General features: G+C 31.0%; 1 protein-coding gene across 1 annotated transcript in view; it reads left to right on the top strand.

The window, feature by feature from the left end:
* LOC105626681 (DEP domain-containing protein 5) overlaps positions 1-15404 on the top strand; it is a 71705-nt gene extending 56301 nt beyond the window's left edge. Inside the window, exons 16-24 of the mRNA XM_012207976.1 lie at positions 3134-3207; positions 4864-4974; positions 8975-9182; positions 13530-13638; positions 13696-13920; positions 14138-14298; positions 14379-14547; positions 14637-14950; positions 15207-15404. Coding sequence (XP_012063366.1) covers positions 3134-3207; positions 4864-4974; positions 8975-9182; positions 13530-13638; positions 13696-13920; positions 14138-14298; positions 14379-14547; positions 14637-14950; positions 15207-15404 — 1569 coding nt within the window. The remainder of the gene's footprint in view (positions 1-3133; positions 3208-4863; positions 4975-8974; positions 9183-13529; positions 13639-13695; positions 13921-14137; positions 14299-14378; positions 14548-14636; positions 14951-15206) is intronic.
* Positions 15405-16905: the final 1501 nt, after the last annotated feature.

Raw genomic sequence — 16905 nt, 5'->3', positions numbered from 1 at the left:
TATATATATATATATATATATATATATATATATATATTATATGATTTAATTTTTTAAATTTTTTTATGAAAGTTATACTAGCATTTAGGGGCGATTTTTAATTGGTTGTGCCGCTATATTTATGCGCAATACAACACCTTGTCTAATTCCATCATGCAAAAACCAAGCAGAGCCTCCTGATATAATCTGACGGCAGCAAAAATCAGCAAGATCTGTCATTTTCATTTAAATTGATCTGGTTTCTTATAAGAAATTTTGCATACATATATAAACGGTTATATATAATTTCCTAGACATAACGATCATCAAAAACGATTATGAAAACGGTTATTTATTTAGAATTTGACTGGTATCACAAATCAATCTTTTCAGATAGATATGAGACTTGAAATTATTTATCTGTATACCTTATGGCTAAAAAAAAAGACATAGTGATGAGCATGACAGAGCAATACTATTTTCAGATCTTACATTCCATCAAAAAAACTTTAAACTCATAATTAACACATTATTAAAAAGTGATTATCTGGTGGAATTTATTTTTGAAACAATTTTCGCAAGATTAAAATATTTATTCTTTAAACGCAATTCTATGGAGACTGAATTAGATATTTCTAATAATACAATAATAGTATAGAAAAGGTTCTTTGATTTTTGATACTATAATTCGACAAATGTGGAAAAATTTATAATTATTTGTAGAAACGAAAACCTGAAACCATTTAAAACATAAAACATAAAACCATTAAAATCTAAAAGCATTTTTTAGTAAAGTAACAATAAATTAAATAAATTTATAAAAGTATAAAAAAAGATGTTCTCCCAAAGAATTCGAACAAAAATGTATATAAAATTGAGTATAAAAATTGCGATACAATTTATGAGATCAAACAGATATTTATTAGATCAAATAAGTAGGAAATTAAGTACAAGAATTGTAGAACATCGCAATCACATAAATTGGAATACAAATAGCCAATCTGTTATCACGGATCACAGATTGGAATACAATCACGAATTGGGAGAACGTCAAAATACTTGATTCAGAAAGAACATTAAATGAACGGTTAATATCTGAGAAAATATCTATACACATGTAAAAAAATGATTTTACTTTCGGTTTGATATAGATGAACTACATCATGGTTATGCATATGTTGAATAATTTATATTTTATATAAATTTATATAATATATAATTTATATAATTTAGATATAATTTATATTTTAAGATTGAGTGATAATAAATTTACTTCATAATTTTATGCATAATATTAATGCGACATTTAAAATTTTGATTTGTTGTTTAGATTTTCTTTTTAACTCACTAATTCATTTATTAATTTATATTTGTAACTTTTACAATGAGTGATTATAAATTACTATGTAATTTTATGTATAATGTTAATGCGACACGTTAAATTTTGACTTATTCTAGATTTTCTTTTTGACTTCTTTAACTCTGTAATATTAAATTATATTTTAAATTATTACAATAATTTTCTATTCTTATATTTATTATATCTATGATATGACATTATATATGTTAAATATGTTACATACATTATATATATTAAAATCAGCAACCTAATACGAATGTACTATCCTTATATTTTATATTTATTATGACTATTGTTTTCTATCGACCTTTGTCAATTTAAACGTTTCGTTAGACATATTCGTTACTCCAAATGGCTTGGACGGAATTCAAACAAATCTACATAAAATGTATCATAAAATGTGATTAGTTGTAAATATTAATATATCATCCAAAGTTTCATGATGAGATTGATCGTGTGGGTGAATTACTTATTACTTTATTGGTTGAATTTAAATATCTTAAGTATATAAATTTAAATAGATTACACTACAGTTTTGGCAATTTGCGAGTGACTCTACCTTCAATCTAACTATTCGTGAAATCTAGTATGGATTAAGAAGATTGCTGATGAAAATTCCAAAGAGAATCGAAACGTTCAAGGTGTTTCAAGATTTCAAATAAAGATGATATCAACGCTTTGTATGGATTTATCTGTTAAATGACAAATTTATTTATTAAAAATTTGTAAAAATTTTATTGCGCCGCTCTCTTCGCGCTGACTCTCATTAACCCAGATTTAGTTCGTTTTTTATTATTTTAAGGAGAGAGACTCCTTGTTTAACATATTTATTGTTATATATAATTATATATAAATATATAATATATAATTATATATTTATATACACTGATGTAAAAATTGGAAACAATCAATATAGTTTTTATTGCTAAAATATTATTGATTAGCTTCACATTTAAAAAATACACATGAGAAAGTTATAAAATAATCAAAAAAATATTTGCAGATTCAGAAAGCACATTCCGAAAGAGCTTTGGAATCTTTAAGATATTTGTCTATTCGATTTACACTAATTTTCATAGGATTCCTGGATAATTTCTTTTTACAAGAAGCAAGTCCATCGATGCCGTATATGAAAATGAGATCTTACTAGGTTTTTGTTCTGAATTTGCTGTTATGTCAATAGATTCTGTTCGGTTTCTGTCATCAATTTGCTAGTACAGTATTAGCAAGCTTTGTCATATTTTTGACAGCAGTTTGCTGACAATGTCTGATAGTACAAACTTTGTATACAATTTATTGCTTTTCTGCAATAAAAAATTGATAGCAGGCTCTACTCGAAATCTGTCTCCGTAGGCTTTGCTCAAGGATCTTAATACTTTTATATGCAGAATAATTAGAAGAATTATGTTAAAGAGTTATGTAAAAAAAAAAACTATATTGCATCTAAGAAATTTTAAATAATCTTGACTTGACGTTAAGGACATCTTTTCAAGATTAATTAAGATCACCATCTTTCCCTCTGGTAACTGAGCAATTTTTATCTGTTTTTATCTGAAACAATTTTGCCTTAAACTTAAGGATTTAGAGATATTGACTGAATGGATTAAAATGGACCACTTTGTATGTATATCTATATATTGTATAATGTATACACATACACGATTTAATATTTTGTATAAGAGCAATACTTTTTAATGTTGAATATCGCATTTTAGTTACATATACATGTTCACGATATCATCAGCTTGATCATTATCATTCACAATTACTCTTACATATCATCATACTTTCCAGACCAATCTAGTTGGCAGCTCTCCTTTCAGGGAGCGACTCGGGAGCAACCGTCTGCCAGAGAAACCGAGACCAAGGTTTGAATATGTTTACCTTGATGATTTCAGCATTGTTGCTTTGCAATCTTTAACTGCATAGTTTTGCGGATTCCTCTTTTGTTCTTTTTTTTTCAGTGGACTATTTCAAATTGGTGTGTCAATAATTTTCATTCTTGCTTGGTTTATTATGAGTATCCGCTGGAGCGGGATACTTTTGCATCACATTATATGGCTTATTGATTTTGCGAAACATACATTATTTTACTAATGCTACATATTTTCAGTGTGCATTTTGTTAAGTAGGATTTACTTATAGTAACTCCAGTACAAGAAATATATTTGATTTAAATGAAGAATTAAAGAACAATCCCTGAAAAAAATCATGTCATAACGTTATCTGAAATTATGTAATTAAAACGTGTAAATCACATAACGAATTGTTCCAAATCAATACATGATTTTTGAAAATGACGTAATTTGAAAAATTACATATTAGAAATAATTACATATTAAAAATAATTTTATTATGTGATTTTATAGTTATCGAATTTTAAAGAATTGAATGATAGAAATAGAGGAAAAAAGAATATATATTATCATGTGACTTTTTAAATTACGTAATTAAAAAAAATTATATACTGATTTGGAACAATCCCTTACATAATTTACATGTTTTAATTACATGATTTCATCATGCAACTACATGACGTGATTTTTTTCACGTGGAGACAGTTAATGCTAAAATGCACATGATGATAATATGAAGCATGAACATAACATGATCACTAAATTATTCTTTGATGCTTTATTAGTGTTTTATAATGTGTATGGGTATATATTCCGTATATTAAATCAATTTCTTTTCAGTTTAACGCTTTTGATGATTGTTGCATACTCTTGCTTCAGAAACACAATTAAAAAAAGGATGCACCGGTACATCTGACATAAACATTGCATACAACGTTTTCAACCGCACTATCGTGCATGTCTTTTTTTATTTTGCGTGATTTTTATATAGTATTTTTGAATGTCTTTGCATATTACATACTATACTGTAACAAATTATTCTTGTCCCGCATTTTTTGTTCATCTTGGGCTTTGCTAACAACCGTCGCGACACTTTGATTAATATCCTCCCGATGTTACTCAATATGGAACAGATGCGACGCATTAGGAAGAAAGCGAGAGAGTTTAAATAGATCCCCCACATAGTTTCTGTACCTTTCAGCTTCTTTCATCTTTTTCTGTTTGTCTGATTAATGCCTGGTTCAGAAAGCATACATACACAACGTACTGAGGACAAATGAGATGCCAAAGCTTAAATTTAACAGCATCTGTATGTATGCTTTATGTAACCATTTAGAATATTTTGGTAGTGAGTGAGGGAGTGACGGGGTTGTTGCTCCTCTGTACAGGAGAGGCATGTAGTGAATACCGCTGCGGCTGCCCGCACGTGCCTCGACACTCCTCGCCACGTGCCAAACAGGTTGGTCTCACTCTCTTATTCCTTTTGCAATTCAAATTAATAAAAAAGCGTGAGAATTGTTTCTGTAAAGATTTTTTAAATTTGATAATAAAATAAAATATTTTTGCTTGTTTTAGCGTTAACATATAAATAGCTTCGTAGAATCTGCATTTTTTTACGCACTAGTACAATAACTTAATAAATGTTCTCTATTTTTATACGTGATTCAGATCTGGTTCTAAAGTAATGGACAGAGGACGTGTATCACCTGCCAGTGAAGCTGTTTTGCCATTATCACTCGAGCAACAACAGCAGGATCATTTTGATGTTAATGACGACAGGTACAAGGATATTATTTGCTTTAATATTTGATTTAACGGTAATGCGTATAGTAACATGCATTTGATACTTTATTTAAGAGTATTGATATTTGTATACAGAATCATTCATTTAGTTAATTATAAAACCTTTGAGGTTAAGTTGCATTAATTACTATTAATACTTACAATTAATGATTTATCAGTTTAGAACAAATCTTTAATTATAGAATTTATGAGAGATTTATGAGAGACGAAGAGGTATTTGTTTTCACTGTGATTTTTACTTAAGAAGACAGTTCTCATTTTGTTTCGCATTTAAAATAAGTAATGAAGCTTCTGGATAGCTTCGTAGTAATTTTTATATTAAATATATCTATAATATCTATATAATATAAAAAAATACAATAACAAATAATGAAAAAATACAACAAGAAATGAAAGTACAGCGCGAATGAGCACAAACATTTTTTAAATAAAAAATTTATTACTTTGCTAAAGACATGCTATCTTTATTCCAACCAAACGTTTCGAATCTTTTTAAAATCCTCCTTAGTGATGCAAATACATAAAGAAACTCCGCACAAATCTTATGGGAAATAAATTTTGGTCAAATTGTTTCAAATAATTTTGTAGCTCAATGTCAAGCTGATTAAAAGTCCTTACGGGTACAAATCTCCAAATGCCTTAGTTTTTTTCTCTAGGATCTTTGAAAGATTTTATTCGGAAAAATAGTCTAAATAAAGGAGGGTATCAATTTTTTCGAGGATTTCGTGACCATTCAAGATCGTTTTATTTCTATATTTTCTTATGTATTTTTTCTAGAAACAAAAAATAATTATTATGATAATGCCAGATTTAAGGAAAAATTGATACATTGAATTAAAGTGAATAAAATCCTTATTTGTATATAAAATCAGTTATGCCTCAATGATTTAGAAATTAATTTCAAATTGGATAAAATGCGAACAATATTGCATCGCAAAACGTTAATTAGATTATATTTTTCATTAGGATTTTATTACAAAAAAATTAATAATCTTATAAAAAATATGAAAACTTGAAAATATGATATATCAATTATTGCTTTCTAACTAATCCTTCTTATGAATTATTTTATATTTTTAAATTCGATTTATGTCGATTATAATGTGTATATTGATAATTAGCAACGAAAAAGTTCTGTTATTTAAAAAATAATGATAAATGACTAGATACCTTTTTTCTTTTTATTTGAACTGGGACCGACAATGGTAAAATTACATCTCCTATTTACATATTTACATATTTAAAATCTAACAACGAGATATAAAAGATTAATAAGAATCAAAAAAACTTAATAAAATTCGTTTAATAAAATTCGTATAATTAAAGATAGAAATAATAAATCAAATTGTAGAAAGTACAAAAGTTAAAACGCTAGAATACAATTACACTAACTTTGTAATATAAAGGGTCTTTCAATAAGGACGCTCGATTTTTAAATGTAAATAAAACAAGTTGTGTGTGAGATATCCACTCAATTTTTTTTTTATTTGAAAGAATATTTTAATATTTTGGCATTAAGTATGCAATATAACGTCGCTCAAATATCCACCGCGGCTTCGCTTGATGACACGTATTCGGACGGTCCAATTTTCGATGACTTTCTCGCATAAATCTGGCTGAATTTGCTGGATGGCGTTTGTTATGTTGACTTTGAGAACATCAATTGTTTGCGGTTTATTCGTATAGACCTGCGATTTAAGATAGCCCCAAAGAAAGAAGTCTAAAGGCGTTAAATCGCACGATCTCGGTGGCCAGTTCACGTCGCCGCTGCGCGAGATAACCATGTCCTCAAATCGCTCGTGCAGAATGTCCATCATGCGGTGTGTGGCACGTAGCACCATCCGGTTGAAACCATATATTGTCGATTGTCCATATCATCCAGGCTACAAGAAGTTGCTTATCATCGATCTGTAGCGCTCGCCGTTGATGGTTATGGCAACGCCTGCTTCGTTTTGGAAGAAGTACGGACCGATTCCGCCAGACCAAAATCCGCACCAAACAATGACTTTCTCGGGATGAATTTGGTGTATCTCGCGTGGATTGGTATCGTCCCAAATTCGACAATTTTGTTCACATATCCATTCATCCAAAAATGAGTCTCATCGTTAAAGATGATTTGTTTGGTGAAATTTGGATTAATTTCTAATTGCTCCAGAACCCAATCAGTGAACACACGGCGTTGTCTATAGTGGTTTACCTTAAGTTCCTGGGTCTATAGTCGTTTACCTTAAGTTCCTGAGTTGAATTTTATAGGAGTGCAGACCCAAGTCCCGACGCAAAATTCGCCAAGTTAAAGTCGCAGAAAGGCCAAGTTCTTGTGAACGACGAGAAATTGACCTCGGGTTTTCCGTACACTCTCACGCACAGCAGCGATGTTTTCAGCAGACCTTGCCTTTCGGCGACATACTGGTGTTGGTGATTATTTATCGAACCGATTGACTCGAATTTGGCCACCAAACGTCGAATAGTCGACTCGGCAGGACGTTGTGGCGAGGATAAAAATCACGTAATGCGCGGAACGTTTCTCGAACGCATTGATTTTTATAATAAAATTTTATGATTTGCACACATTGCTCAACACTATGACCTTCCATGGTGATTTGCCATACACTACTAAACAATTCACAACAAATTGACAGATGTCACTTTAACAACATGGCTACTATGATCTAACAATTTCGAACATCCTTATTGAAAGACCCTATACAATAATAAACAAAAATTACACTTATAGTATAATACTACACTTATAATAATATAGTACCTACATTTATAATAATTATACAATAACAAACAAAAATGAATAAAATACCCGAATACTTTTTTTGCTATTCTTCATTTCTTTATTGCGAATGTAGTTCGTCGAATGTTATTTGTAAATTCATACGCTCGATTAGCAGAAACGGCGGATTTTGAACGACTCGTAAAAATATATCTTTACTCATTAAAATTTAGGTTAGCTGTAGCTCGATATGTGTGGAAGTTCCACATGCAGATCGCCTAGATTGCTGAACTCGATCTATGTTTTTACGCGCAATATAAATGCTGATAAAACAAAAAGAGAATGATAGTGAGCAAAATCGATCAAAATGTGCAACCGGACACCAGGCCTAGTAACACATATATACAGAAAAAACTGTCAGATATAACATCACGAAAAAAATATCAATTTTTTAATATTTCGAAAAATATTATTATGATATAAGATATTCTGGAAGAAAGCCTTACTTTCTAATTTCAAAAAGTATGGATTTCCAAAAAGAAGAGTCAAGAAAATCAAGTAAGCTATGTATGAGAAACAAGGGCATTCATATAATTAAGCATCTCAAAGGAATAAAGACTCATCGCATCCATGTCGTTTATTCCGGGTAATTTCGAAAACGGACACAAAATTAAAATCATAAACATATCATTGGTACATGTACAAGTGTAGTAAAAAAGATTTATTTCGATTGTTTATACTTTTTCATATAAAATGTAAAGACTTTCTCCAAAGGTCCTAGAGCAAAAATAAGACATTTGGAGTTTGTACTCGTGAAGAATTTTAATCAGCTTAACATAAGTTACAAAATATTAAAATTTAAAGCTATTTGACTAAACTCTTAAGATTTGTGCGGAGCTTCTCTCATTGATTGTTTTATCAGTTCATAAAAAATAAGTCGCTTTTAGATTACCGAAATTGTAGCGGTATCTAATCAAATAAAGAAAAAAAAATAATAAAAAAAATACATACAGATGCAAAAACTTCAACCAATTTAATGAAAGAATAATATAAGGCGACATATCCTAACGGATCGAGAATGTGCGTGAGAAGTTTTGGATATATTAATTAGAACATGAAAAATTTGATCTGCAAATCATTATCCGTGACATATAATTGTGGCTTGAATTTCTTTGTTGTTATAGTTTTTAAAATAGAGAACCCTTTTAATTATTATTGTTATATGATAATTTTTTATTATATAATTATTTATAGTGCAAACCAGGAGCTAACCAAGATAAAAAGTAATGCAACAAACGTGGAAATTTTGGAAGCCATGAAACATCCTCAAACTGGTGTTGGTTTCTTAACACAACATCCCTCGCTTCCTAGTCAAACATTTGTTAGCGCCGATGCAATCCAATGGTTAAATAACCATGTAGAAGGAGGCATGGAGATCGAACATGGTATTAATATTATGAAGGTAAAAATTTAGAAGAATTTTATTATCTAATGCAGTTTACAATTTGAATATTATCATAATAGTTAATCTCAACTTGCACACATATAATAATATAACATTACGCACATTGTTCACATTGTACATCTTTACATATTTTTGCATAATTAGAAAATAGCTAATTGAAATTTAGAACATTTCCGGAGTGATTTTTTTAAAATGACTATTTCTCCTTTTGCACAGAGCTACTTCTGTATGTCAGACAACAAATAAGAAAAATTCCGATTGAATACATGAACCGATTGAATACATGATTGAATGCGTCGGAAGGCTTAAGGGGATGCTAAACTGATTACCGAACTTGATCGAGGTCGATAGTATAGACTTTTTAAATTCTAAATTCGATAATAGTGACTTTGATTCATTTTAGTACTTACAATCGGTAAAACTGATTTTGTAAAATATACCGAAAATTCCTTTTGCTTTGTCAATTAATAAATAACTATATACCTAAAAATAAATTATGCACAATAAAAAACAAAATAAGCTATAGCTGCAATTGTCAAATTAATAACATAAAAAAATTAATGTAATTAAATTCTTCCCGAAACAAAGGATAGTTTTCAGTATGTCTGAGATATTTATGTATACATTTAAAAAAATTAACAATTGCAAAGATATGTCTCTATATACGTAAAATACGTAAATGTATATGACGTACATGTGTCGAAAGTAGAAAAATGCAATTTATCAATATAATGATCAAAATTTTTTCGAATCAAAATAGGATATTCTAGGAACGTTTTATATCAGTATAATGATAATTATAAATGTCTTAAGCTAATTATATGGATGATTTAAATTTAATTTTGGATCAGAATGGAATCAATCTAATCAAATTATCCTGAGAAAAAATATTGCTATGTGAGTAAGAATAAGAAATTAATACGGTACTAATTTTATGATTTATTAGTTTCGTAGACATGTATATATGTTTAAAACTTAATAATACTCGATTTTTATTTAAAACTGTGATTTTAATGTTATCATTTGAGATAAGAAAAGAATATTTGATTATTAATAGAAATGATAACTGCAGAGAAAAAAATTGTAATTTTTAGGCAATATATATTATAGTATTAAAAATATGCAATATTTATTTATACGGAATATTTGTGCTAATAATCATAAATTTTTATTAATTATTGGTAATCATCGTTCTTTAATTATCTCCGTGCTTCCGTGGGCCCCATTAATAGTCACGAAAATTTGCCCAGGGCCGGTAGTTTTTAATAATATCTCGTCGGTGGCTTAGTTCTTGACTATTCCTTAATTTTCGCAATCGAGATAATTAATTTCTAAAGTGCCGAATATTCATCATTGGATGCGTTCTGAATTACGCATAATGTATCATTTGTCCTTGTTGTTTATCAAATAATAAAGAAGAATAAAACGATACATCATGTATATCTGCGCTGCATAATTCGGAACGCACCCATCGATAGCTTGATGCACGAGGAGTGGGAACTGTCTGGCAAGCCGCGCACACCAGCTGCGAGCTTCTAATCGCTAACGTCACAACTCGAACGGACAGGTATCTGATCAGCGTCTTTCGCGCTATCTGGCGCCAGACATTGCAGCCGCCAGACATTCTGCTGATCGATGATGTCAATAATACTATGTCTTAACACCGACACACTATCGCGTCTCCAGATACTTGGCGAATAAACTTCCGTAAACTAAACGCTAAACCTTCGACTTTCATGAATTTTTGTAAAAAAAATACTTTAAATGACATCAAATGAATGCCTTTAAATGGATTTTCTCCGATAAGAAAATTTATGCCAAAAATGTTTAAATAATAGTATTATATATCACCTGAATGGATTATCTTTACACAGCTCACTCTAAATCACTTCTGAAAGACTTTGACCTGGATCTTCAAAAAGATCTATCCCACTTTCGTGTGCCCCTAGAGGAGGGATGAGGGATGATGATGGTGGTGAGATGAAACTGAGATGAAACTTTGCGTGGAAAGTCGAACGCCCCTGAAGCAGTGGGGAGGTGGAGTGAAAGTCGCTTCGCGTTGAAGTTTCGCGTCCCTAAACAAGGAGAGAGATGGGGGGAGGAGTCGCTTCGCGTGAAAATCATGCATCGCTAAGCAGGGGGGAGGATGAGATTATTATTATATTTTCCTTCTGTATCTCCCCCGTGCCCAACTGCTATATAATCACAATAAACTAGAAATGTAATATATTAGAAATAATAAGTACAAACTTCTATAACGTCATTCAAACATTTTTGGCAATAAATCTTCGTGTCGGTGAAAATCCATTTAAGAGCAGTCATTTAACATCATTTAGAATATTTCTGCTAAAATTCATGACGGGAATCGGGCGTTTGACATTTTCAAAAGTTCACCTTACTTGCTTTAGCGCCGAGACACTATTGTGCCTTCTGATATAATGACGACATTTCTTAAAATAATGATAGAATTTAGAGATTTAGAGGTTTGCGTCGCAATATCTCCGCTCATAGGACACGCAGAAAAAAATAAAAGCACTTTCATTATACAACCCGAGCGGTAGCTATCGATTGAGCGTATATACAGAATCCGGCCGAATAATATGTAAAAGCGGGCACGATTTTTGATGATTTTTTTATAAAAAAGTAAAGTAAATATATAGTTTAGGGGAGCCCACCTAATGACTTTAATCTTGACATATGTTGTCAAGGTCATCCTGAGTGATTTTAAGAAAGTTTTAACTGTCGGACATCACTCGTTAAAAAATTATAAACAAAAGAAGTTTAAGAAATAACATATATAATATCTCTTTTCCACCATATAAAACAGAAATTTTCTGCTTTAAAGTATATTTTACAACTTTTTGTGCGAAGCGATTCTTTCCCCACCTGTTTAGGGGGCGCACGACTTTCACCTGAAGCGATTTCCACTTCATCTCCTCCATAGATATATACATAATAAGAGTAGACCGAGCGTGTTCTCTACTTTGGCATAAAGATCAGGATAAAAAAGGACAGAGAGCAGATATTAGACAGAGATCAATATATTCACAGCTTACTTCTCCCCCCTCTCCTTCCCAATTCGTTCCTAAAGAAAGCACACAAAAAGAAAGCACACGGCATCCGTCCTTTTCTATCTAATCTTCACGTTTCAAACTTCACATTCAGTTTATTCTTATTATTATATGTCTATGGTCTCTCCCCTCTATTTGGGAGGCGCACGACTTTCACCTAAAGCTTCCACTTCATCTCCCCTCCTGTTTAGGGGTGCATGACTTTCATCTGAAGTGACTTCTACTCCGTCTTCCCCCTCCTGCTTGGGGACGCATGATTTTCACCTGAAGCGACTCCCATCTCACTTTCCTCCCTGTTTGAGGGTGCACGATTTTTATAGAAAATATAGATGAAAGTCGTGCGCCTCCCAAGCAGAAAGGGAGATAGGGTAGGACTCAAAATTTTTATTTTATATAGCAGAAAGACGTTATTTCTTAAACTTCTTTTGTTTATAACTTTTTAACGAGTGATATTCGACGGTTAAAACTTTCTCAAGATCACTCAGGCTCAAGACTTTGACAATATATGTCAAGATCAAGATCATTGATGGGGAGGGGGAAAAGGTTCCCCTAAACTACATATTTATTGTTAAGATAAAAAAAAATATAGAATAAAATTTTTCGATTTTCTGCTTAATTTTTGAGAAAATTGAGTTTGAATATCCGCCGTACTATTATACGGCTAAACTACGATTCGTTGAGTGATATAACGTATATAATGTTTATAAACAACGTTGCCGAGGGTTCAGGCATCGATAATTAGGTGGGCAGTTCGATAATAAGGACAACAGTTCCAGCAATACTATATATAATTGATAAAATAAAATTTTGTTCATTAAAAATTTTCTTTGTGTTTTTCCTTAAACCTAATAGCTTTTACATTCCGTGTAAATATTGTTTATAAACACTATATGCGTTATATGTCGTTATATGTCGTTATATGTCGTTTGACGAAGCTTAGCCGCATATGCAACCGCTGTATGCAGCAGATTTTCAAACTCGATTTTCTCGAAAACTAAACAGAAAATCGAAAAATTTTATTTTATATTTTTTGTAAGGAATTTACTTTTTTATAAGGAATTACGTCATGCCCGCTTTTACATGTTATTCGGCCAAGTCTTGTATATAGAATTTCATCTGTCCATTACTGAGAACCTACATGTCTCCAGATCTGCCGCAACTCGCCAACTCGCGTAAAGGAATACGGCAGTGTTGACTTTTCGCTTGTTTTAGTGCCGAGATACTGTCATGTCTCCAAATTATGCATAAAAAATAATTTATCTTTTTTGTGCAGGGAATGATTCAAGACAAATTGATATGTCATGCATCCGGTGACTTCTCACAACCCTTTGTCCTCGGATTTTATTTATATCATATCGTGCAGGATAAAGAAAATCAAAAAGGTAAATGCGATCGAATTGTCAACGTTTCGCAATTTAATTGCATTTTTTATATAATAGCCGCAGACTATTCCGCTCCGCTCGGGAATTTGCAGAGTTTTGAGAATGAATGGGTAGAAATAGAGATGAGACCATCGAAAGGATGGTGTGAACCAACATCTTCAACAACAGTGTCCACAGTATCCACAATTCCTAGTTGCGACACTATTGATGAATCCAATGTTCCATCTTTTCTGAGAGATGATATCGATTTAACTGAATCAATGGATGATAGAAATTGGACAGGTAACATTAAAAATATTCAATATATGATTTATGTGTATGTCTTCACTTTCATGTTACATCACAAATATCTTAAAAAAAAAGTTAATCTTTAATTTTTAATGAATTTCAATCATATATATATAAAAGAAAATATTTGTAAAATAATTGTCAAGATTTGATCAATGAAGTATAGACATACATCAAACACGAATTACTTGTATAATTTGTTCTCTTTCAGTGCCATTGTATAAACACACTCATTTGGATATTGATATCAATAATAAAAGTGACAGGATCGAGTGGGGTCATTTACGATATCAATCTATTTATAAAGTGGATAATTCTTACGAACTCGTAGTACAATGGGTAGCATCATCGGGCAGTATAGTGGCTGATCTGGTAAATCAATCTATCTCCTCTTTTATAATTTTTTTAGAATATGAGAATCAATGCTAATAATCAATATATTTGGCTGTAAGATATTCGTTTGGCAACGCAAAGCTCAAATGTGCGGGATACAGATGGTACCAATTCCCAGCGATTTGTTGGCGCTACCATATACTCTGAAGAGCGATCCTCTCAGAGGACCTATTTTTATACCACTTGATACGGAATGCTTAATGATAAATAAGCGGCACCTCTTTGAAGGTTTGTTCTAAATTAATTTGATTTTATTATTAGTTTTATTAAAAAACAAATTGTTCTATTTGATAAAGCTAATAAATACAAATTTGCAGAATTCCGAGAAGATACCTATGCGCAAAGACTATTTTTGTTCCAAGAAGCAATTCTGCAGAGATTTGGCTTTATGTCGTGCTTAGTCGAAAATACCGAAAATGATCGTCAGTACGTTCACATCACTGGCAATGCATTTATATTAGTGCCATCCAGCACGAATACTCGGCCGCGTCCGCGAACTGCTACCAATGTCGTGCGGCGAAATACAGGACAGAAAAGATATCCGGTTCATCCGGATCAGTCTAGTCCGCACGAAGCGTACATTACTAGACATGTTGGTGGAAAAAAGGATGACCATAACACAGATAGGAAAGTAAGTAATCTTATCGTATACTTGAACGATTATTTAAATTTTCATGAATTAATAATTATTGGTGTAATAAGAATTAAATTTAATAATACAATATATTTTTTTTGAATGAAGTATGAAGAGAATTAATCAAATAGATTTTAGATTTATATTACATTTTTTTTCAACAGCATATATTTTTTAAACACTTAACATTAAATGTACAAAAAATCTAGCAATCAAATTGCCTAATAAAAATTATAATTGTTATTAATTTTAGATGGGCTTTTTATGGTCTTGGAATCATATGGTAAGTCGTAAGTGGAAATCATTATCTCTTTCGGCAGGCGATGAATTTTTCCAGAAGAAAATCATACAGGATTTTCGACACTTTTGTTCCAATAGAGACAATAGACTTAAAGAATTTTGGGAATCTTGTTGGGAGTTAAAAGAAAAAACTTGTACAAAAGCAAAGTAGCAAGATATTGGTTTTTCCAAAGATTTATAAAATTATCGATCATTTTGTAAATTTCATCAAATTGTCATTTATCATCATTCGTCATTTGTCACTCGATTGTTAGTTTAATATTTCATATATGACAAATTTTTTAAGCATGTTGATGCTGCAGAATAGAGATCTGAAAACCTCTTTGTCTCAATCAGCAGGCTTGAAAAATTTGTCATACAACACAAATATCAGCAGTCTTAATTTATCAAAAATATAATTGTATATCAATGTTTATAAGATATAGTTGATACAACTCTTGTAAGCAGGATTAAAATATAAATTGTACAATATTAGTATATAATGTAATAATAATAATAATAATAATAATAATAATAATAATAATAATAATAATAATAATATGCATTATAATATTTAAAAGTTAGTGCTATATTTATGATTTTAGATTCGCATTTTGCTATTCCTACAAAATTTATGAATAATATGAATGAGCAGAATTTGCATTTGTTGCTTATTATTCATGCTAGTGGAACGGTTCTTTTTTTTAAATTTAAAGCATCTCTCTTTCTCTCTCTCTCTCTCTCTCTATCTGTAAGGATTCTAATACAGTCAGCCTTATAATTAAATGAGATATATCATCGTAATATAATCTCATTGACTTGTGATGAATTCTTTATTTATTTGACATGAATACAATGTGTGCTTATGTGTAAATGATTACAATGTTTGAACTCGGATCCATGCTAGGAATGTCTTTGACATAACATGACTGCTAGCAGACTGGATATCAAGATGTGTTGCGCTATCATCGATTAATTGAAGAATACATGAATTAATGTCATAGTTGATAGGCATGTTCATGCATATCAAAACTGATTTTAGGTATATTATCTATTGAATATGCACATTCAAATTTTTATTGCGAAAATATTAAGAAATATATGCATAACTGCGTTATTTATAATTTTGATTCGTGTAGCATGAAGTTCTACAAACATTTATAATGACGTATTTTCGATGTTGATAAATATGACATTATGTGGCTGTAACAAATCCATGGTTACGATAGGACGTCAGATTCGTTAAGAATGAATAATTAATTACGTCAAATAGATGATACTTTGCTACTTAAGATATATGTTACATCCAAACCCTGGAAATGGGTTTAGAAAAAGAGGGAATAGGAAAGATGGAATGTGGAAGGACGTTAGAGCAAACACTGTCTCGCACGCATCCGCATGGAAGGAGATGGAACAAGTCGAATGCACCTAGGTGATTCCGAAACGTAAGCCAAGTGTCTTGATAAGAGGCTATGACTCAGTTTCAAGAATCATGCGATCATAAATCCTATTTTGAATCAAGGAACTTAATCCTTCTCACTCGGGACAGGATCGTATGCGAACCTATGCTGACAGGATATTTGTACGAGGGAATAATAAAAGACATTACAAGGAATTTATTGTATGTATGCTTTGTTAAAATAAATTCCTCGTAATGTCTTTTATTATTTCCT

The sequence above is a fragment of the Atta cephalotes genome, assembly GCF_000143395.1.
Source record: "Atta cephalotes unplaced genomic scaffold scaffold00006, whole genome shotgun sequence".
Lineage (NCBI taxonomy): Eukaryota > Metazoa > Arthropoda > Insecta > Hymenoptera > Formicidae > Atta > Atta cephalotes.
Note: the sequence above shows the minus strand (reverse complement) of the source record. Positions and strands in the feature narration are given on the sequence as shown.